This window comes from Physeter macrocephalus, chromosome 21 (assembly GCF_002837175.3).
Source record: "Physeter macrocephalus isolate SW-GA chromosome 21, ASM283717v5, whole genome shotgun sequence".
NCBI lineage: Eukaryota > Metazoa > Chordata > Mammalia > Artiodactyla > Physeteridae > Physeter > Physeter macrocephalus.
The window spans coordinates 1,976,307-1,997,892 of record NC_041234.1 but is presented as its reverse complement, the minus strand read 5'-3'; the positions used below and the strand labels follow the sequence as shown (position 1 = coordinate 1,997,892).

The 21,586-nt window shown below is 44.0% G+C and overlaps 1 protein-coding gene and 1 long non-coding RNA gene across 9 annotated transcripts in view; one reads left to right on the top strand and one right to left on the bottom strand.

The window, feature by feature from the left end:
• The window catches only part of NHS (NHS actin remodeling regulator), a 350,056-nt gene that overhangs the window by 48,759 nt on the left and 279,711 nt on the right, over positions 1–21,586 (bottom strand). For all 3 annotated transcript variants that reach the window (XM_024115287.2, XM_055081934.1, XM_007105864.4), the window contains exon 2: positions 14,035–14,187. In XM_024115287.2, coding sequence (XP_023971055.1) covers positions 14,035–14,187 — 153 coding nt within the window. The remainder of the gene's footprint in view (positions 1–14,034; positions 14,188–21,586) is intronic.
• The window catches only part of LOC114484730 (uncharacterized), an 85,827-nt gene that overhangs the window by 52,593 nt on the left and 11,648 nt on the right, over positions 1–21,586 (top strand). For 5 of the 6 annotated variants that reach the window (XR_008616430.1, XR_008616429.1, XR_003677959.2 and 2 more), the window contains exon 4: positions 20,855–20,958. The exons of the other annotated variant lie outside the window; for it this stretch is intronic. This is a non-coding gene — a long non-coding RNA (uncharacterized lncRNA). The remainder of the gene's footprint in view (positions 1–20,854; positions 20,959–21,586) is intronic. 6 annotated transcript variants of the gene reach the window in all.

The following is a 21,586-nucleotide window of genomic DNA, read 5'->3' as shown; positions in this document are numbered from 1 at the left end:
CATCTACCTTTGCTTGGGATTCTTTAGACAAATGTTGACTCCCATTCACAACCAGAGAAAAGTCCTCATCCCCACACAGGTGGTCTTTGCTAAACTGCCACCATAGCCATTGTTCATCGGGAAGACTTTTTAAAAAATAACTATATATCAACTATAGTTGATTTACAATATTGTGGGACTTCCCTGGTGGGGCAGTGGTTAAGAATTTACCTGCCAATGAAGGGGACACGGGTTCGAGCCCTGGTCCGGGAAGATTCCACATGCCACAGAGCAGCCAAGCCCGCGAGCCACAACTACTGAAGCCCACGTGCCTAGAGGCCATGCTCCACAACAAGAGAAGCCACCACAATGAGAAGCCCACGCACAACAAAGAGTAGCCCCCACTCACCGCAACTAGAGACAAGCCCGCACGCAGCAATGAAGACCCAATGCAGCCAAAAATAAATAAATTAATTAATTAAGGGAAAAAAACAATGGAATACAATATTGTGTTAGTTTCAGGCATACAGCTTCAGATTCTTTTCCAATATAGGTTATTACAAGATACTGAATATAGTTCCCTGTGCTATACAGTAAATCCTTGTTGTTTATCTATTTTATATATAGTGCTGTGTATCTGTTAATCCCATACTCCTAATTTATCCCTCCACCTCCCCTTTCCCCTTTGGTAACCGTAAGTTTGTTTTCTATGTCTATGAGTCTGTTTCTTTTTGTTCAGTAAATGAATTTGTATTTTTTTTTAGATTCCACATATAAGTGATATCATATATTTGTCTTTCTCTGTCTGACTTATTTCGAGTCTGTTTCTTTTTGTTCAGTAAATGAATTTGTATTTTTTTTTAGATTCCACATATAAGTGATATCATATATTTGTCTTTCTCTGTCTGACTTACTTGGTATGATAGTCTCTAGGTCCATCCATGTTGCTGCAAATGGCAATATTTCATTCTTTTTTAGTGCTGAGTAATATTCCATTGTATATACACCACATCTTCTTTATCCATTCATCTATCGATGGACTCAGGTTGCTTCTATGTCTGGGCTATTGCAAATAGTGCTGCAATGAACATAGCAGTGCGTGTATCTTTCTGAATTATAGTTTTGTCTAGGTATATGCCCAGGAGTGGGTTTGCTGGATCATATGGTAACTCTATTTTTAGTTTTTTAAGGAACCTCCATACTGTTCTCCATAGTGGCTGCACCAATTTACATCCCCACCAACAGTGTAGGAGGGTTGCCTTTTCTCCACACCATCTCCAGCATTTATTATTTTTAGACTTTTTGATGGTGGCCATTCTGACTGGTGTGAGGTGATAACTCCTTGTAGTTTTAATTTGCATTTTCCCAGTAATTAGCAATGTTGAGCATTTTTTCATGTGCCTGTTGGCCAACTGTATGTCTTCTTTGGAGAAATGTCTATTTAGGTCTCCTGTCCAGTTTTTGATTGGCTTTTTTGTTTGTTTGGTTTCTGATATTGAGTTGTATGAGGTGTCTGTATATTTTGGAAATTAAGCCCTTGTCGTTCTCATCGTTTGCAAATATTTTTTCCCAGTCTGTAGGTTGTCTTTTCATTTTGTTTATGGTTTGCTTTGCTGTGAAAAAGCCTATAAGTTTGACTAGGTTCCATTTATTTATTTTTGCGTTTACTTCTTTTACCTTGGGAGACTGATCTAAGAAAACATTACTATGATCTATGTCCGAGAATGTTTTGCCTATGTTCTCTTCTAGGAGTTTTATGGTGTCATATCTTATGTTTAAGTCTTTAAACCCTTTTAGGTTTATTGTTGTGTATGGTGTGAGGTTGTGTTCTAACTTCATTGATTTACATGAGGCTGTCCTGCTTTCCCAACACCACTTGCTGAAGGGACTGTCTTTTCTCCATTGTATATTCTTGCCTCCTTTGTTGAAGATTAATTGACTGTAGGTGTGTGGGTTTATTTCTGGGCTCTCTATTCTGTTCTTTTGATCTATATGTCTGTTTTTGTGCCAATACCATGCTGTTTGGATTACTGTAGCTTTGCAGTATTGTCTGAAATCTGGGAGGGTTATGACTCCAGCTTTGTTCTTTTTCCTCAGAGTTGCCTGGGCAATTCTTGGTCTTCTGTAGTTCCATAAAAATTTTAGGATTATGTGTTCTAGCTCTGTGAAAAATATCATGGGTAATTTGATAGAGATCATATGAAATCTGTAGATTGCTTTGGGTAGTCTGGCTGTTTTAACAATATTAATTCTTCCAATCCAAGAGCATGGGATAGCTTTCCATTTCTTTGTATCATTTTCAGTTTCCTTTATCAGTGTTTTATAGTTCTCAGCGTATAGGTCTTTCATGTCCTTGGTTAGGTTTTATTTATTTATTTATTTTGCACAATTTTATTTATTTATTTATTTAAATTTATTTTATCTTTTTGGCTGCTTTGGGTCTTCATTTCTGCGCGTGGGCTTTCTCTACTTGCAGCAAGCGGGGGCTACTCTTTGTTGCGGTGCACGGGCTTCTCATTGCGGTGGCTTCTCTTGTTGCAGAGCACAGGCTCTAGGTGTGCAGGCTTCAGTAGTTGTGGCACGGTGGCTCAGTAGTTGTGGCACGCGGGCTCTAGAGCGCGGCCTCCGTAGTTGTGGTGCACGGGCTTAGTTGCTCCACGGCATGTGGGATCTTCCTGGGCCAGGGCTCGAACAATTTTATTTATTTATTTATTTAAATTTATTTTATCTTTTTGGCTGCTTTGGGTCTTCATTTCTGCGCGTGGGCTTTCTCTACTTGCAGCAAGCGGGGGCTACTCTTTGTTGCGGTGCACGGGCTTCTCATTGCGGTGGCTTCTCTTGTTGCAGAGCACAGGCTCTAGGTGTGCAGGCTTCAGTAGTTGTGGCACGGGGGCTCAGTAGTTGTGGCACGCGGGCTCTAGAGCGCAGCCTCCGTAGTTGTGGTGCACGGGCTTAGTTGCTCCACGGCATGTGGGATCTTCCTGGGCCAGGGCTCGAACCCATGTCCCCTGCATTGGCAGGCAGATTCTTAACCACTGTGCCACCAGGGAAGCCCTTTGCACAATTGTAAACGGGATTGTTTTTTTGCTTTCTCTTTCTGATATCACATTGTTAGTATAAAGAAATGCAACAGATTTCTGTATATTGATCTTGTATCCTGCTACCTTGCTGAATTCATTTATTTGTTCTAACAGTTTTTGTGTGGAGTCTTTAGGGTCTTCTATATAGAGTACCATGTCATCTGCGTACAATAACAATTTTATCTCTTCCCTTCCAATTTGGATACCTTTTATTTCTTTTTCTTGTCTGACTGCTGTGGCTAGGGCTTCCAATAATATGTTGAATAGAAACGCTGAGAGTGGGCATCCTTGTCTTGTTCCAGAATTTAGTGGGAAGGATGTCACCTTTTCACCGTTGAGTATTGGCTGTGGGTTTGTTGTAAATGGATTTTATTATGTTGAGATATGTTCCCTCTATACCTACTTTGGTGAGACTTTTTATCATGAATGGATGTTGAATTTTATCAAATGCTTTTTCTGCATCTATTGGGATGCCCTCTATACCTACTTTGGTGAGACTTTTTGTCATGAATGGATGTTGAATTTTATCAAATGCTTTTTCTGCATCTATTGAGATGATCATGTTGTTTTTGTCTTTTCTTTTGTTGATATGGTGTATCACATTGATTGATTTGTGTATGTTGAACCATCCTTGTGACCTTGGAATGAATGCAACTTGATCATGGTGTAGGATCCTTCTTATGTGTTGTTGGATTCAGTTTGCTAATATTTTGTTGAGGAATTTTCCATCTATATTCATCAAAGATACTGACCTGTAATTTTGTTTTTTTGTAGTATCGTTGTCTGGTTTTGGTATCAGGGTGATAGTGGCTTCATAAAATGATTTTGGGAGTGTTCCCTCCTCTTCAGTCGTTTGGAATAGTTTGAGAAAGATAGGTATGAGTTCTCGTTGTTTGGTAGAATTCCCCAGTGAAGCCATCTGGTCCTAGACTTCTGTTTGCAGGGAGGTTTTTTGTTGTTGTTGTTGTTGTTGTTGTTTTATACAGATTCTATTTTACTTCTAGTGATCGGTCTGTTCAAATTATGTTTCTTTTTGATTCGGTTTTGGCAGGCTGTATGTTTCTAGAAACTTGTCAGTTTCTTCTAGGTTGTCCATTTTGTTGGCATATAACTGTTCATAGTTTTTTTCTCATGATTTTTTGTGCTTCTGTGGTATTGGTTGTTGTTTCTCTTTCATTTCTTATTTTGTTTATTTGGGTCCTCTCTCTTTTGTTCTTGGTGAGCCTGGCTAGAGGTTCATTGATTTTGTTTACCCTTTCAAAAAACAGCTCTTGGTTTTATTGACTTTTTAATTATTTTTAATTCTATTTTATTTATTTCCTCTCTGATCTTTATTTCCTTCCTTCTGCTGACTTTAGGTTTTATATGTTCTTTTCTAATTCTTTTAGGTGGAAGGTTAGGTTATTTGAGATTTTTCTTATTTTTTGAGGAAGGCCTATATTGCTGTAAGCTTCTCTCTCAGGACTGCATCCCGTAGATTTCGGATGGTTGTGTTTTTATCTTCCTTTGTCTTGAGGTATTTTTTAAATTTCCTCTTTGATTTCATGGTTGACTTATTGGTTTTTTTTTAGTAGTTTGTTGTTTAGTCTCTATGTAATCATTTTTTTTCTCATTTTTCTTTCTGTGGTTGATTTCTAGTTTCATGCCATTGTGATCAGAGAAGATGCTTGAGATAATTTCTTTTCTCTTAAATTTGTTGAGGCTTGTTTTGTGTCTTAGTATGTGGTCTGTCCTAGAGAATGCTCCATGTGTACTTGAAAAGAGTGTGTATTTTGGTTTTCTTGGATGTAGTGTCCTGTAGATATCAATTAAGTCTGTTTTAATGTGTCATTTAGAGACTCTGTTGCCTTATTGATTTTCTGTTTGGAAGATCTGTCCATTGATGTCAGTGGGGTGTTAAAATCTCCTGCTACTATTGTATTCCCATCAGTTTCTCCTTTTATGTCTGTTAGTATTTGTTTCATGTATTTAGGTGCTCCTATGTTGCATACATATGTGTTAATGAGTATAATATCATCCTCTTCTTATATTGATCCTTTTATCATTAATACAGGGTCCTTCTTTGTCTTTATTCATGGCCTTTGTTTTAAAGTCTGTTTTGTCTGATACGAGTATTGCTACCCTTGCTTTCTTGTCATTTCCATTTGCATGAAATATCTTTTTCCATCCCCTCACTTTCAGTCTATGCATGTCTTTCACCCCAAAGTGGGTCTCTTATGGGCAGCAGATTGTAGGTTCTTGTTTTATTATCCAATATGCCAGTCTATGTCTTTTTATCAGAGCATTTAGTCTATTGACATTTAAAGTAGTTATTGATAAGTATGTATTTCTTGCCTTTTTAAACCTTGTTTTCCAGTTGATGTTGTATTTCTTCTTTGTTCCTGTCTTCTTTTTGTTTTTCCTTTTGTAGTTTATGGTTTTCTTTTGTGTTATGCTTGAGTTCCTTTCTTTTTGGCTTTTGTGAGACCACTGTATGTTTTTAATTTGTGGTTACCCTGGTTTTCAAGTATGTTAAACCATAACTGTATCTTCTTGCTTTAGACTGATAGTCATGTAAGCGCAAACACATTCTAAAAAAACTACATATTCTTACTCCCCTCTCCCACATTATGTGATTCTGGTGTCCTCTTTTACATCTTCATGTTTATCCTTTTGTCGTTCCTTATAGTTATAATTGCTTTCACAAATTTTTTGATTGTTTTTAAATTTATGTACTGGCTTCTTTAAGTGATCTTCAATCCTTTTATATATTTGCCTTTCCTGTTGTGATTTTCCCTTTCCTGTAGATTCTTGCTTCTTTTCTGTTTAGAGAGGACCTTTCAATATTTCTTTTAGGATAGGTTTAGTATTTCTATATTCTTTTTTTTTTTAACTTTTTATTTTATGCTGGAGTATAGTTGATTAACAATGTTGTGTTAGTTTCAGGTACACAGCAAAGTGATTTAGTTATGCATGTATCTATTCTTTATCACATTCTTTTCTCATTTAGGTTGTTACATAATACTGAGCAGAGTCCCCTGTTTTACACAGTCGGTCCTTGTTGGTTATCTGTTTTAAGTATAGCAGTGTGTACATGTCCATCCCAAACTCCTTAACTATCCACCCCTGCCCTGGAACCATAAGTTTGTTCTCTAAGTCTGTGAGTCTGTTTTGATTTTTAAAATAAGTATATTTGTATCATTTTTTTAAGATTCTGCATATAAGCAATATCATATGATATCTATCTCACTTTCTCTGTCTGACCTCCTTCACTCAGTATGACAGTCTCTGGGTCCATCCATGTTGCTGCAAATGGCATTATTTCATTCTTTTTAATGGCTGAGTAATATTCCGTTGTATATATACGCCACATCTTCTTTATCCATTCCTCTGTTGATGGACATTTAGGTTGCTTGCGTGTCTTGGCTATTGTCAGTGCTGCAATGAACATTGGGGTGCATGTATCCTTTCGGACCATGTTTTTCTCCAGATATATGCCCAGGAGTGGGATTGCAGGATCATACGGTAGCTCTGTTTTTAGTTTTTTAAGGAACCTCCATACTCTTCTCCATAGTGGCTGTACCAATTTACATTCCCATCAGCAGTGTAGGAGGGTTCCCTTTTCTCCACACCCTCTCCAGCATTTATTGTTTGTGGATTTTTTGATGATAGCCATTCTGACTGGTGTGAGGTGATATCTCAATGCAGTTTTTTAATTAATATTTACTAATTTTTATAAATTTATTTTTGGCTGTGTTGGGTCTTCGTTGCTGCTCACGGGCTTTCTCTAGTTGCAGCGAGTGGGGGCTACTCTTCGTTGCGGTGCGCGGGCTTCTCATTGTGGTGGCTTCTCTTGAGAGCACGGGCTCTAGGCACGTGGGTTTCAGTAGTTGCAGCACGCAGGCTCAGTAGTTGTGGCACGCGGGCTCTAGAGCACAGGCTCATTAGTTGTGGCACGCGGGCTCTAGAGCACAGGCTCATTAGTTGTGGCACACGGGCTTAGCTGCTCCGCGGCAGGTGGGACCTTCCCGGACCAGGGATCGAACCCGTGTCCCCTGCACTGGCAGGTGGGTTCTCAACCACTGTGCCACCAGGGAAGCCCTCAATGTAGTTTTGATTTGCGTTTCTCTAATAATTAGTGATGTTGCATATCTTTTCATGAGCATTGCTGTATTCTTTTAGTTTTTTGCTCGTCTGAGAAATTCTTTCTCCCTCCTTCTATTCTAAATGATAATCTTGCTGGGCAGAGTATCCTAGGTTGCAGGTTTTTTCCTTTCAGAACTTTGAATATATCTTGCCACTCCCTTCTGGCCTGCAAAGTTTCTGTAGAGAAACAGCTGATAGCCTTATGATATTCCCTTGTAAATGACTCTGTTTTTCTCTTGCTGCCTTTAGAATCCCCTCTTTATCTTTCACTTCTGCCATTTTAATTACGTGTCTTGGTGTGGATCAGTTTGGGTTCATCTTGTTTGGGATGGTCTGTGATTCCTGTACCCGGATATGTTTCTTTCTTTAGGTTTGGGACGTTTTCAGCCAGAATTTCTTCAGGTACATTTTGGATCCCTTTTTCTCTTTCTTCTTCTTCTGGAATCCGTATTATGTGTAGGTTGGCACACTTTATATTATCCCATGGATCTCATATGTTGCTTTCACTTTTTTTTCACTTGTCTTTCTGTCTGCTGTTCTGATTGGGTGGTTTGTGTTATTTTATCTTCCAGAGGACTTACTTATTCTGCTATTTAGTCTGCTGCTTACTGACTTTAGCTCGGTTTTTTTTTTTTTTTTTTTGTGGCACGCGGGCCTCCCTCTGCTGTGGCCCCTCCCGTTGCGGAGCACAGGCTCCGGGCGCGCAGGCCCGTCAACTAGGGGCTACGGCAAATATTCTTCTGAAAACATCAAAGACATTCTGCTCCATTTCATACTAGGTGGGACTGTAAATTTACCAGGGTCAGAAAATGGCTTCCCTTTGGGCTCATGTGAAATGTTTGAAGATGTCAGTTTGCACTAATCTTGTTACAATGTTTCAAAGCAAACAAGGCTAAATTGTGATTTAATTCATGGAAGTGTGTTCTTGATTTCTCTCTTGATTTATGTAGAGCAAAGCAATTGGTTTATGACTCCTGAAATTATCTGTTTTTTGTACTAACACCTGTTTGGTCCTTTGCTTTGCATAAATGAGAGTCTCCTTTTGTCTAGGCAGTGATTTTATATGGTATGAGAAGAGAATTCTCTCTATGCTTTTATTTATTTTTATTTTTATTTTTTTAACATCTTTATTGGGGTATAACTGTTTTACAATAGTGTGTTAGTTTCTCCTTTACAACAATGTGAATCAGTTATACATATACATATGTTCCCATATCTCTTCCCTCTTGTGTCTCCCTCCCTCCCCCCCTCCCTATCCCACCCCTCTCATGGTCACAAAGCACAGAGGTGATCTCCCTGTGCTATGCGGCAGCTTCCCACTAGCTATCTAATTTACATTTGGTAGTGCATATATGTCCCTGCCACTCTCTCACTTCGTCACAGCTTACCCTTCCCCCTCCCCATGTCCTCAAGTCCATGCTCTAGTAGGTCTGTGTTTTATTCCCGTCCTACCACTAATCTCTTCATGACATTTTTTTTTCTTAGATTCCATATATATGTGTTAGCATACGGTATTTGTTTTTCTCCTTCTGACTTACTTCACTCTGTATGACAGACTCCAGGTCCATCCACCTCACTACAAATAACTCAGTTTCGTTTCTTTTTATGGCTGAGTAATATTCCATTGTATATATGTGCCACAAGTGTCCATCAACAGATGAATGGAGTTGTCTAATCTTGATTGGCTCCTGTTTATGGTTTCTATAGAATAGTTCCTTGTTACAGTGATCCACATTTCTATCAATAGTGTTCCTTAGGTTCTTTAGCATTTTTATTACCTCCTTTTTGAACTCAGGGCCTGGTAGACTGGCGAGGTTTGTTTCATCATTCTCTCAGGGGATTTCGCTTATTCTTTTAAACTGGGAGCAGTTGCTCTGCTTTTTCGTTTTACTTATATTTCTCTAACTCCACGAATTTAGGAGAAACAGTTATCTACTGTGGTCTTGAAAGGCTGTTTTTATGTGGGAGTGTCCTGGTGTAGACTGTGTGAGTCCAGTATTTTTGGTGTGAGGGCTCTATTTGGTATGGATGCCTGCCACATCTTTCCTCAGCATGTGCCGGCCACTATCCACCCTTGACGGGGGGTGTGTTTGGTGTTGTGCTGGCCAGAGCCTGCACTGTATGTTGGGTGGGGCCTCGTCTTTGCTTTGTGGTTGTCACAGCCCTGTCAGGAGCAGGGTCTACTCCCCAGCTGTTGGAGTAGAGGCCCTGAGATCTGGTTCTCAGCTGCAGTGTGAGGTAGGCGGGACCGGAGCACTCCCTCTGGGAGCCGCTGTGTGTTCCTCCTCAGGAGCTGTCCGCCAGGACCTGTGACTCTGTGAGGCCTCCTGCCACCCGGTGTGCACACCCACAAAATCTGCTGCTGCTGGTGCCGCCCTGAGACCCGTCTCGGCTGTGGGAGCGCTGATAATTGGCTCGAGCGTCAGCCTTGCCTTTGAAGTGTGCAGGTTCACAGAGCATGAGCTCCCAAAGCCTGCCGGAGCCGCGCCCCATGGTGGGAGTGCTTGCTGATAGTTGGCTCTGACGTCAGCCCTGGTACGTGTGTGCTCCCAAAGTCTGGCGTGGCTGGAGCTGCACCCCACAGTGAGCACACTGACAATGAGGCGTCTGGTGGACCCGTACCCGGCCCTTCACGCATCGATAATGGGGTCCTTTGGTGGACCTGTGCCCCGTCCTGTGTGCACCCCTAATGGCAGCCCAGACCACACTCCAGGCTCTTCGGGATGTCTCTGCGCAGCCAAAGCAAGTCCTCTTCCTGTGTCTGTCCACTGAAGCCTGAGTTTCAGCACCCATGAGCTGTGCATACCAGCAGGCACGCATCTCAGGCTGGGAAGTGTGGCAGCATAGCAGCTGTCAGCCGGTCCCTCTGTAGCTTGCCTGGCAGCAAGTCAGCCCGGGCACACTCCTCTCTTGCACATTCCAGGCCCCTGCAGCTCCCCTGTCCTGGCGGACCTTCCAGCCAGCGAAGGAGGTTCCCAGGGTGAGGGGAACCCTTCCTCTTTCATAGCTCCCTCCCAGGGGTGCAGGTCCCATCCTGATTCCTTTTTTTTTTCTCTCCTTTTGTCCTACCCGGTTATGTGGGGATCTTTCTTGCAGCTTTGGTTGTATGAGATCTTTTGACAGCTTTCAGCTGGTATTCTGTGAGAATCGTTCCAGATGTAGCTGTATTTTTTAATGTATTTGTAGGGGGAAGTGAGCTCCATGTCCTACTCTGCCACCTTGATCTCCCTTCCAAGAAGTCTTTTTGAGAAAAACGTCTTCCATGTTAAAGTGCCCACCTCCAGCACCACCCTCATTTTTCTCTGCAAGGAAACAGTGGGCTTTTCTAAATGGGCAGTGTAAGGAAAAGCTTTTGTATCCTTAAATGCATAATGAAGAGTAAAATATAGGTGTCACTAGTTAGGAAAAGGTAGAAGGAAGGGAGAGGAGTCCGGAGGGAGCTATCAACTCAATTTCCCATTCAATTTCTCCCCTCCTACTACCCTTTCATTTTGCCCCGGGCCGGGAGTAGGCAGGTAGATTATTAATGGGTCCCTAATACTTCTTTCTGGTGGTGGTGGTGTGAGGAGAACATTCGTCATGTAGAGCCTGAAACTGCAGTAGACTCTTGGTGCTTATTCCCTTAGACCAATGAAATTTAGACCCCAGGCCTGAAATGTGAAAGGAAAGGAAATATAAAATATAAATCTCTCTTTATAGCCTCTTAGTAATCTCTCTCTCCCTGTCTCACAAACATAAACATTGGCATCACTTCAAGCCATGATTGGCTCTGAGCATAAAGAACTGCTAAGAAAAAAGGAAAAAAAGAGGAATCAGATTCTAAATAACTTGAAATCCATTAAGATGCTGCTTCCTCTGAGGAGCCTTCCCTGAAGCTCCATGGCATCACTAGTGCCTTTCTTCTGAGCCCCCATATCACTGTGTTGAAATTACCTGGTTACTTGCCTGTCTGTCTCCCTCACTAGACCAGGAATTCCTTGTGGGCAAGGACCACATACTTACTACTGCTCTCTGAATCCTAGGTGTAGCACAGTGCCTGGCCCTCAAGAGACTTTGTCGAGGGGTTTGCTATTGAGCAGATCTTGAAGGTGGCCAATTTCTCGGTTCTGATCTCGGTCCCCCAGCTCCCTCCTTATAGCCCCATTTCCAAAAGGAGCATGCTGCTGCTGCCACCACAGCCTAGCTTGTCTGTGCTTCATCATCCACTCCCTCCTGGTGGAAGCCAGGACATTCCAGCTGTCCAAATACAGAACGTACGGGGAAGCTCATTTGTGAGCAAGGCCTTGTCTGTCTGATAGGTCAGTATTAGTCATGGCCACCAGATGGCAGAAGTGGTATTCTGATGAATGCACTACTAAGCTACTGTTTCTTGGACAAGGGTTAAAAAAAAAAAAAAAAAAAGTCACTTTCTAATTTTAATTCTACACTGCATGTTTTTAATTCTGTGATGCCTATAATTCCTGTTTATGGCTCTCTGCAGTGCTATTAAAACTACTACACCCAAGATTTGCTATTTAGACAACCACAAAGCAAGCCTGTCTGTGGAGGGCAAGATGCAGCTCCTCCGTCTTCCTTACAAACCCCAGGAGGCCCCATATCCATCTCTCAGCCCCCAGGAGGAAGTTCTGAGAAAACTGATATTGGCTCTTGCTGTTCCTTAGTTCTGCCGTTAAGTCCAAACCTGACAACACAGTGAAATGTGATAGCTTACGAGCGGCTTAATGTTATCTGGTTAAATCTGGAAAAAATCTAATCAGAGATGACTTATGAATAATAATTAATAAAGGGATAAAAATAATTATGTCTAAAGGGCTAACGTTACTCAAGCTCTCTAATGATGGGATCAGAGAAAGTATTTAGTGAGAATGATTAGATTCCTCTGTTGTCATTCTCTGCCCTCAGTACTCTACTCAACCAGTTTTCTGCAGAATTTGATTCAGTTGCACAGACATTCATTGAGGACCTACTATGATGTCAGGCTCATGCTGAATGCTTTGAATAAAAAAAATTTATGGGAATTCCCTGGCGGTCCAGTGGTTAGGACTCTGTGCTCTCACTGCCGAGGGCCGGGGTTCAACCCCTGGTCAGGGAACTAAGATCCCACAAGCCGCGTGGTGTGGCCAAAAAAAAAAAAAAAAAGGTAAAAAAAAAAAATTATAAGATATCACCCTTGTCCTTGAGTTGCTCATGGATTAATGGTAGAAGACAGGCCCGTAAGTAAGTGGTTAGTTATGATATAAGCTCACAAGTGGCACAATGGGATGATGCGCAGGCGATTATGGCAAGGGAGCCTAATCCAGGCTGCAGAGGAACAGTAAGAGTGTTAACGAAGCTTTCTGGAAGGTGGCTGGCACTAAAAATTTGGTAAAGAACTTTTCAGCCAACTATAAAATTGAAGTGAATAGTAAGAATGCCAGCGATAGGTTGAGAGGATACTGACTGTCACCCTTCATTATAAGGGTCACAATATCTGCTACTAATAACCAAGGGGAATTTTTAGAAACAATTGCATTAGGGATATTTATTAGTAGGTTAGCTCTTTCTTTCATTAAAGGGAAAAAAGACAAGGGATGGGCAAAAGGGAGGAGTCATACACATGAGGAAGAAGAAAGCTGAAAACAACGTTTGTCATTTTATTTCTCCATCTTGATAGTGACTGACATAAAAATATTTTATTTGAATTTTAATACTCTCACAAAATACCATTCCTTAAAGGAGCATAGGGAATTTGGAACAAAGACACTGAATGTACAGACCCCATGTGTCTCCATAGCAAAAATCTAAAGGCCAAAAAAGCTGGCGTGCCAACTTCTGACACCAACGGAGGGGACTCTAAAAAGAATGATGCCAGTTTTTAATCTCCTTGTCCTATTTAGAGTGGCTTTAAGGCACTGAAAAGTAACCAGTGGAAGAAGAGGCTGTATCTTCTACCTTGAATGCTGTGTGCCTATCATCTCCGGCTTTCTCAGGACTGTGAGAGAACTAGAACTAGAAGTATTTATTTCCCTAGGACACAGCGTATGGTGCAGAGGAGAAGAGCTCTGGCTGTGGGGTCTGGGTCCTGGCGCTGGACCTAACCCGCTGCGTGTGACCCTCAGCAAGTGTCCTGACCTCTCTAGGGCTCCATGTGCTCTGCTGTAGAATGGACCAGATCACCGGTTCTCAAAAGCAGCAGCAGAACACCCCGCCTCCCCCGGGGAAGGTTCGGGTTGGTTGGTAGATGACTGGGCTGGAGCCAAGGATGACAGCCATCCTACTATGCATAGTACAGTCCTGAACACTGAAACAGTGCCCCCGGTGCCACAGATATCCCGCCAGAATTTCTTGTAAGGGAAAAGCCTAGAACCTACTTCTGAGTCAAAGCTAATTCTCTTTTAATTAAAATCCAGAGGGTTTTTTTTTTTTTTTTGCTCATGTACAATATGTGCTGAATGCACCAGTTTCTGTGGTTGTGTCCTCCTGCCCCGACTCTTTCATCTCTCTGTGCTTTGTGTTCAGAATGACTTCTGTCTTTACTTAATCCAAACCTACTTTTTTTGATTGATAGGCACAAACATCTGACTTTTTCATTATGTCTTCTAGTGCAGCCGTGCCTGGGCATTTGCATATTGCGAATATTATTATTATAAATAATTTTCCTTTTAAGTTCTCTTTACTATCATATTCAGGCCATAATGCTATTTTTAGTTACATCAATAGGCAGGTTATGTTACCCATGAATCTCATTTCAGGGTAGAAAAGGGAGCATTTCAAAGTACTTGCTATAACAAGGGGAGGTGTTGGGACCGATGGGACAGGGACGAGCTCCAAGTTCTCTCCCCGAAATGCCCCCAAGCCCGAGATCAGTCACCTCTGCGCAGGGCTTGCAGGCTCTGCCGGGCGTGGCGGTGCAGCTCCTCGACGCAGGGTGGCCTGGTGGCCGGGAGGAAGATGTTTCTCTGCTGGTGCCACGGTGCACGGTAGTACACGCTCAGCTTGCTCTCGACGTCCAGGTTGGAGACGGCTGCAAGACAAAAGAGGAAAACGGCATTATCCATCCGAAGCTTTCCGTCGTGCATTTGGCAGACCCTGGGGTGGGACAGGGGTGGAGTCCGGGTGGAGTGGAGTAGAAATCCAGACTGCCGCATCCACAAGAGGAACTTGCTTAAGGCTGGAGAAAGGGCTGAAGTTTACAATACAGATAGGACAACCTTTGCCCCCAAGCCAAGGGATGGGAGACCCTGGGACGCCAACCATCTGTCCGCGACCAGCCAGTTTCCTCTCTACACCCTCACTTCTCAGTCTCTGACACAGTTGTTCGTGAACCTGGACAAGCCCCTGGCCAGCCATGCTTCAGGGTGGGGTGAGGTCCTGCCTTCCAAGAAGGCAGAGAAGAGCCTCAGGAGTGAGTGGAAAAGCTTGCCCCAGCTCCAGTCTTCTGGCCGCGGGCCCTCAGAACTATAGTTCTGCACACCTGCTCCTGATGCCCACTTGAACTTTGCCCCTCCCTTGCCCTGCTTTCTGTCTCCTGTGACCCCCGGCCCCCGACCCTCACTACTGACCAGTATCCTGCCTCTACCTGCCATCTCCACTGTCTGCCATCTTTCAAAGCATTGCTTAGCTTCCCTAGTTTTGCCCAGGGAAGAGCACAGGCATTAAAGAACCCACTAAGGGGTGACTGGTGTTAAGGGAGGGAAACCACAGACGGTGCTGGTGAGGAGAGGGACGCGGTCCTTGCGACTCCTCCAAGAGATCAAGGAAGAAGGCCTCCTTCCCCCAAACACAGCAATTAACCCATTATGTCTTCTTCATGCACACACTGAGCCTAAGATGGAGATCACCCGTGAGTCAAAGATAAATTCTTATGGAAGGCACTGTTCCTAAGCAGGAAAAGTCTGGTTAGGAAGTTACTGCACAGAGGAACTCCTGAGCACCTGGGCGGCCTGCCAGCCTCAGGAATGGCGAGAAGTGCCCCCGTCCGCTTTACCCTCCAGACCTACTACCTGGACCAGACCTAGCCTGCACCTCCCAGTCTCGTCCTCTCCTTCTGCGTTTCCTTTTGTTCCCGGGGTGTGATTTGGGGGGCACTGTGTCCCACTGTTTATTCCTGTGCCCCAAACAAACTTTTGGTTCCTGTCCCATCCTTTTTGAAATCCGGTCTACCATTTCACCTTGTCTGGGAAGCCTTACATAAAACATGACACTCTACAGATAAAGCAGGCAGGCAAACGTAAAAGAAGGGAAGATACTTTTGTAGAAGGCGGGGGTGGGGGGGGTGGGGGGGGGAAGGTATAGAAGAAAGAAAATAGGGAAAACGCAGCCTTTTGATAATGAATCCCCCCCCCCGTCCCGCGGCACTGCATTTACAGCAGTTGTTTTGGTTTGGGTTTTGTTTTCTTAAGCAGTCTTCAGCAGTGTTGTTATTGTTGTTTTTCCCGTAGAATAATACATCGTGACCATTTCCAAAGATGCTAAAGAAACATCACATGGACAGGGTCAAAGGGACAATGCTATCTATGCCTCTAAAACAGTGCCGTCAAATAGAACTCTGTGATGATGAAATGCTGTATTAGCTGTACCGTCCAATGTGGTAACCAGTAGCCACACTGGCTACTGAGTACCTTTAGTTTTTAATTTTATTTAATTGAAATTTAAATAGCCACAAGGTAGCTATTGTATTGTACAACCATAACCAGAGTCTGTTATATTCTCGCACCCTCAGCTACGGAGCAGATTACTCCCTTTGACCTAGATTTATTCTCACTTGGTGTTTTATCTCCAAGAAGACTTCAAGCCCCAGGGTTAGAGATCACAGGATTATCTTCCTGGGTAGGGGAAGAGTATTTTCAGGGGAAAGTTCTATGGGGCCAAGAATAAAGGCAGCAACTTTTCTTTCTTGCGTTACTCTATAACCTCAACCCTTTCATTGGAAACCATAAGTGCTTGGCGAACCAGTCAGGGGTCATTGAGTCCTGAGGCCTCTTCAGGCCTCAGATGAGGTGTGGGAGGCCTTGGGGTAGAAAGGGTGGGCCACATCTGGATCAGAGCTCTCCTTCTCTCATGTGTAAAGTAGGGGGAAGTGCTGAAGACAGAGCCTTTATTTAGCCCCCCTCAGAGGAATGCTCTGGTTCAGTGACCAGGACTGATTGAAAAGTCAGCCTCTCCCTGGATGCAGAGGTCAGCTCCCACCCAACAGGGCAGAGGTCATTACCAAACTCAACGGAGATGGCTGTGAATTCATGTGCTAGTGACAGCTGGGAGAAGGGACAGAGCAGAAAGCTTGCCTGGTGGAAAGAAGAGGCAGGAAGTGAAGTACCTGGTGGAAAGAAGAGGCAGGACGTGAAGTAGAGGGACTTCTGAGCACCTCCTCTCCCAGGCTCATCCTTTCAGCAGGAAGGCAGAAGCCAGGATTTGGGGCTGGACCCAGGTGACTTGGTTGGGGGTAGACCAGAGAGTCTTACAGCCCCTCATTCCCTCAGCACCACAGACCAAGACGCTCAGGGTCTTATATTTTGATAGCCCCTCAGAAACGAGGTTGAGTGGCCGTGGCCCCTCCATCTTTGTGTGGGGAACAGCTTTTGCTTTCAGTTTTGTCCTTTGGTTACAGAGCATTACCTAGCACCGTGTGTCCACCAAAGGCAGGCAGACAGGCACTAATGGAGCTCTTCTAGGGAAAACTACCCCATTCTCCTTCTTTAAAAAATCAATTCCTTTTCCTAAATAACAGTTTAACAAAAGTTGAATCCACTCATTCATCAGCTCGCTGTGCCACTGCCGTTGCAAGGTTGTCCCACATCTTCAGGTTCACCCTAACCCTTTTTCTTCCCTATTTAACAATTTCACCCTGGCTGAGCCATGCAAGATAGTAGGTTTAGTTCTCTTACTTAATGTTTGGTCTCATAAAAATGATACAAAGAGAAGCAAGAAGGTTTCTCCTCAGCTTATTTGGGTATATCCAGGGAACCGTCCGGTAGGCAGAATTCTTGGGGTAGCCCCCAAGATTCCTGCCTTCTCGTGTACATAACCTGTATAGTCTCCTCCCCTTGAGTGTAGGTGGAATCTGTGCATTATGGGGTTTTAAGATCCCTCTTCAACTGACTTTGAGTTGCTCAAAAGGGAGATAATTAGTGTGGAGTATCTGGCCTAATCAGGTGAGCCCCTAAAAAAAAAAAAAAACAAGACAAGCCGAAGCAGCGATACTCTCCTTCCTGTTGGCCTGGAAAAAGCAAACTGCCACATTGTAGAGAAGGCCAGGTGGCAAGTAATGGGGCCTCTAGGAGCTGAGGTCCTCAGTCCTACAAACCTCAAGGAACTGAATTTTGCCAACAACCCAGAGGCCCCTGGGCCTCAGATGAGAACTCAGCCCCAACCAAAACTTTGATGGCAAGCCAAGGGGACCCTGAGCAAAAGACCCAGTTAACCCGTGCCCAGATTCCCGAGCCACAGAAATTTCAAGATCATAAATGGGCACTGTTTTAAGCTGCTAAGTTTGTGGCAATTTGTTGTATGATATTAGAAAAGGAATACACCCTCCCACTATTTTATCTGCTTCCCTAGAGCCAGTTGCTTGCCTTGCCTGGTATTTGTCCTCTCCTTCCTTTGTTACTCCTCCCAGGGAAGGGGCAGATAATGGCACAGGTTATAATGGGAAATAGGGCTATATATGTCTTGTTTTTATCCCCTACACAGGAAAAAGGTTATGTGCACGTATCAGTTTTCCGGTCCAAGACTGTAGGCTCTTGCAGGGAGCTCCAGCCATATGCTAAGCACTATGCTAGGTGCGTTATAGTCATGGTATCTTCACACCACCCAAAGATTAAAGTAGTGCTCCCATTTTACCCATAAGGAAACAGAAGCCCAGAGAAAGTGAGTAAATTTGCAAAGTCACACACCTGGCATGTAGAAGATCTGGGACTAGAAGCCATCTCTGGCTTCCAAGCTGCTGTTTTTTCCCAAACCAATATTGAGATAAATTTGCCTAAACTAAGGCTGATTGGGGGAGGGGGATGTGAAGCGGCTGTCTGCCACATGGAAAGTATCTAGTGCTTCTCAAAAAAAATAAAGGATTCATAACTGCTACTCTGTCATCCGTAGCATTAGGTGTAACCAAGAACTGAGTGAATCTTTCCCAAAGTGCCCAGGAGATATGTCATATTCCAGAAATACAAACAGCACTACAAACAGATACCGTAAAACCAAACTGCTGAAAGAAAATGCCATTGTAGGAAACGTCCACAGGGCAGTGAAACGTCTTTCTAGACTGAACTTAGCTGATCCCCCTGTCAAACTCTGAAGATAATGGGATTGTCTAGACCTTGACTCGTAGTGATGTATTGACAGCGTGGATATGGTCACTGGGTTCATCTGAAATGAGCTGACTTGGAAACCGAGGAAGACTGGTGTCTGCCCCTCTCTTGGAAAGGCCAGGGTCATTTCTTTTTTTTTTTTTTTTTTTTTTCTTTTTTTTAAGTATGTATGTACTTATTTAGGCTGTGCCGGGCCTTAGATCCCGCGGCACGCGGGATCTTTTAGTTGCGGCTTGCGTGCGGGATCTAGTTCCCTGACCAGGGATCGAACCCAGGCCCCCTGCATTGGGAGCGCAGATTCTTAGCCACTGGACCGCCAGGGAAGTCCCCAGGTTCACTTCTAAGGACAGGTAGAGGCTCGGCTTTAGGAATTGTTGGGAGGGGGTAAAAATCAGGGGTGAATACAATCTTGCGCCACGCCTCTCCAGCCCCCAGTCTAGGGTTGGTACTTGTTCAGTACTGCCTTTCCTGGCCTCATGAGCAGGCCTGGGTCATTTCTTTTTTTTTTTTTTTTTTTTTTCTTTTTTTTAAGTATGTATGTACTTATTTAGGCTGTGCCGGGCCTTAGATCCCGCGGCACGCGGGATCTTTTAGTTGCGGCTTGCGTGCGGGATCTAGTTCCCTGACCAGGGATCGAACCCAGGCCCCCTGCATTGGGAGCGCAGATTCTTAGCCACTGGACCGCCAGGGAAGTCCCCAGGTTCACTTCTAAGGACAGGTAGAGGCTCGGCTTTAGGAATTGTTGGGAGGGGGTAAAAATCAGGGGTGAATACAATCTTGCGCCACGCCTCTCCAGCCCCCAGTCTAGGGTTGGTACTTGTTCAGTACTGCCTTTCCTGGCCTCATGAGCTTATCACTCCCTTAAAGCTTTACTGCCCTTAAGAGGAGTGCAAAATGCTTATTCTTGGCCTCTCTTCCTAGAAGGCCCCTCTACCCCGAGTCTCCACACCTGCCGCTGGGGCTCCCCGCAAGCTACTCCTTCTTCCTTCTCCCAGGCTCTCAAGAATTTAAAAGGGGAAGGTGACAGCTGAAATCAAAGTCTGAATGTTACATGTCGTGAAAATTTCAGAAAAATGTGCAAAGTGACTCTGACATGGAATTTCTACCCCTTCAGGGGAGGGGAAGGGATTTTAAAAAATGTTCTCAGAGTGTCTACAGGACTAACTACTCACATGTACCTTGCTAACCTTCCTTCCCGCCCTTCCACCCATCACACCCACCCCCATCACACCGCTTTCTTGCTGGGAACACAAACCATCCATCCCAACGCCCTCTGACAGAAAGCAGCAAGGAACATGTTTTTTTCAGCACATCACTATATTAATGAGCATCTGAAATTGCACCATCATAGATGTGTCGGCGGTTTGCTCTCTGGGTCCCTGCTAGGCTGCAGCCAATCCTCAGCAGTCACCAGCTTGGAAAGCAAAATGGAAATCTACTCAGGGTCTCTGGTGCTACTGCCTGACTTCCCAGATCCGTTAGGAGGGAGCAAGGGAGGGGATTTCACCACTCGAAACTATTCATTCTCTCCCTCCCTCCCCCCGTTCCTTCCCCTCGCCAACTCTGCTTGGCAGTGTGCAGAGGGAGCAGGGTAGGGAGCACCAAGGCTCCTGCTACCTGTTGAACAACCCAGCGCCAGAGCCAGGTGCCCACAGTCTGCCCCTGCTGGGCTTCCTTTTCCGCAGGACCACAATAATTCAGACTTGTTCCCCACTGTGGACAAAACATCCAACATGGACCCCTCAGCATCAGAAAAATCTAGGCTTCCTGACAAGTTCTAGCACCCACAGAATAGGAGAATGTGGCTGTGTATTTATTCATGCGCGAAAAGGAGCCAGAACGATTTTTCCCGTATAAATATTTCTCTAACTTCTAAAACGAAATGATGCTTCACACTAGGAGTACTGTTTAATTGTTGCTGCTGTTGTTTCAATGTTCGACATCCTGTGGAAGGACCACCAGAAGCCTGGGTTCTACTCGCAGTTCTGTGCCCTTGGGCAAGTCACTGAACTTTCCCAGGATTCAAGTTCCCCATCTTTACAAATCAGGGTTTGGCCTTCCTGCTGTCTGATGGAGTCCTGTCTGCTCTGTTTATGCCTCTGCTTTCTACCAGTCAACCAAAATTAAATGAGGTTGCATCATCCCCGCAAGAAAGACTCTGTATTCAAGCTATGGCAGGATGCACTGGGGGAAAGACCCTGGGCTCTGGGATGGAACGATGGGGATTCGGCACAGCAGCAGTGGATCCAGAACAAGTGACTGAAATCTTTGGGCCTCTGTGAGTGGGGATCCTAGAGCCTTCACAGAATGGTTCTTAGGATCCAGGGAAATGATGAAGTCCTTGACATGTCCCTGCTTACTAAATATTAGTTCCCCTTCCTGCAGTGGGAACAGAAAAAGATGAAGAAGCCAGGATTGGGGTCCAAGTTCAAAAGACGAAAGTCTGGAGCTGTCCAACTTCCTGTTTTCTTTATTTTCCTGTCTTCATGGTGAGTCAAGTGTAAACAAAAATGAGGCTACTAGAGATCACTCTTGGTGGGGGGGGGGGGGGGGGCGGCGGGTAATCTTACAATCTGGAAACTGAAAAGAAAGCTGCCTACAACCAGGGAGCCTGTGACCTCTCTGACAGGTTGGATGTCCCCAGTCTCTGATGCTGGTTGACTTGGGCAGCATTCAGTGTAATGACTTAGAGATCCTAATTCTCTGAGTCACTGTCAGAGCTTCAGCAGTATATGTTCTCCTTGGAAATGGTTTATAATTTTCATGTTTATCTTTGGGTCATTCTGCTGCCATATTCTACACCATGCACTTCCTCCAGAATGTAAGCATGTAGCCATCTGTCACAGCTCAGCTATTGTTTTCAGAAAATTCCTTTAGGGATCTAGCAGAGTCATTGGATTCTACTACTGAAGAGACCTCGGAAATTATGGCGTTCTGTGTTTTTTTTCAAACCACAGGGCGTGACCCTTTAGTGGATTGTGAAATCCGTTCAGCAGATCAAGACTAGCATTTTTTAAACAATGTAATAGAAGAGAGTAGAATAGAAAATACCACAATGCACCTCATGTAGTATTGTTTCGTGACACTCTTGGTTCTGTCACATATGTGTGCATTTGT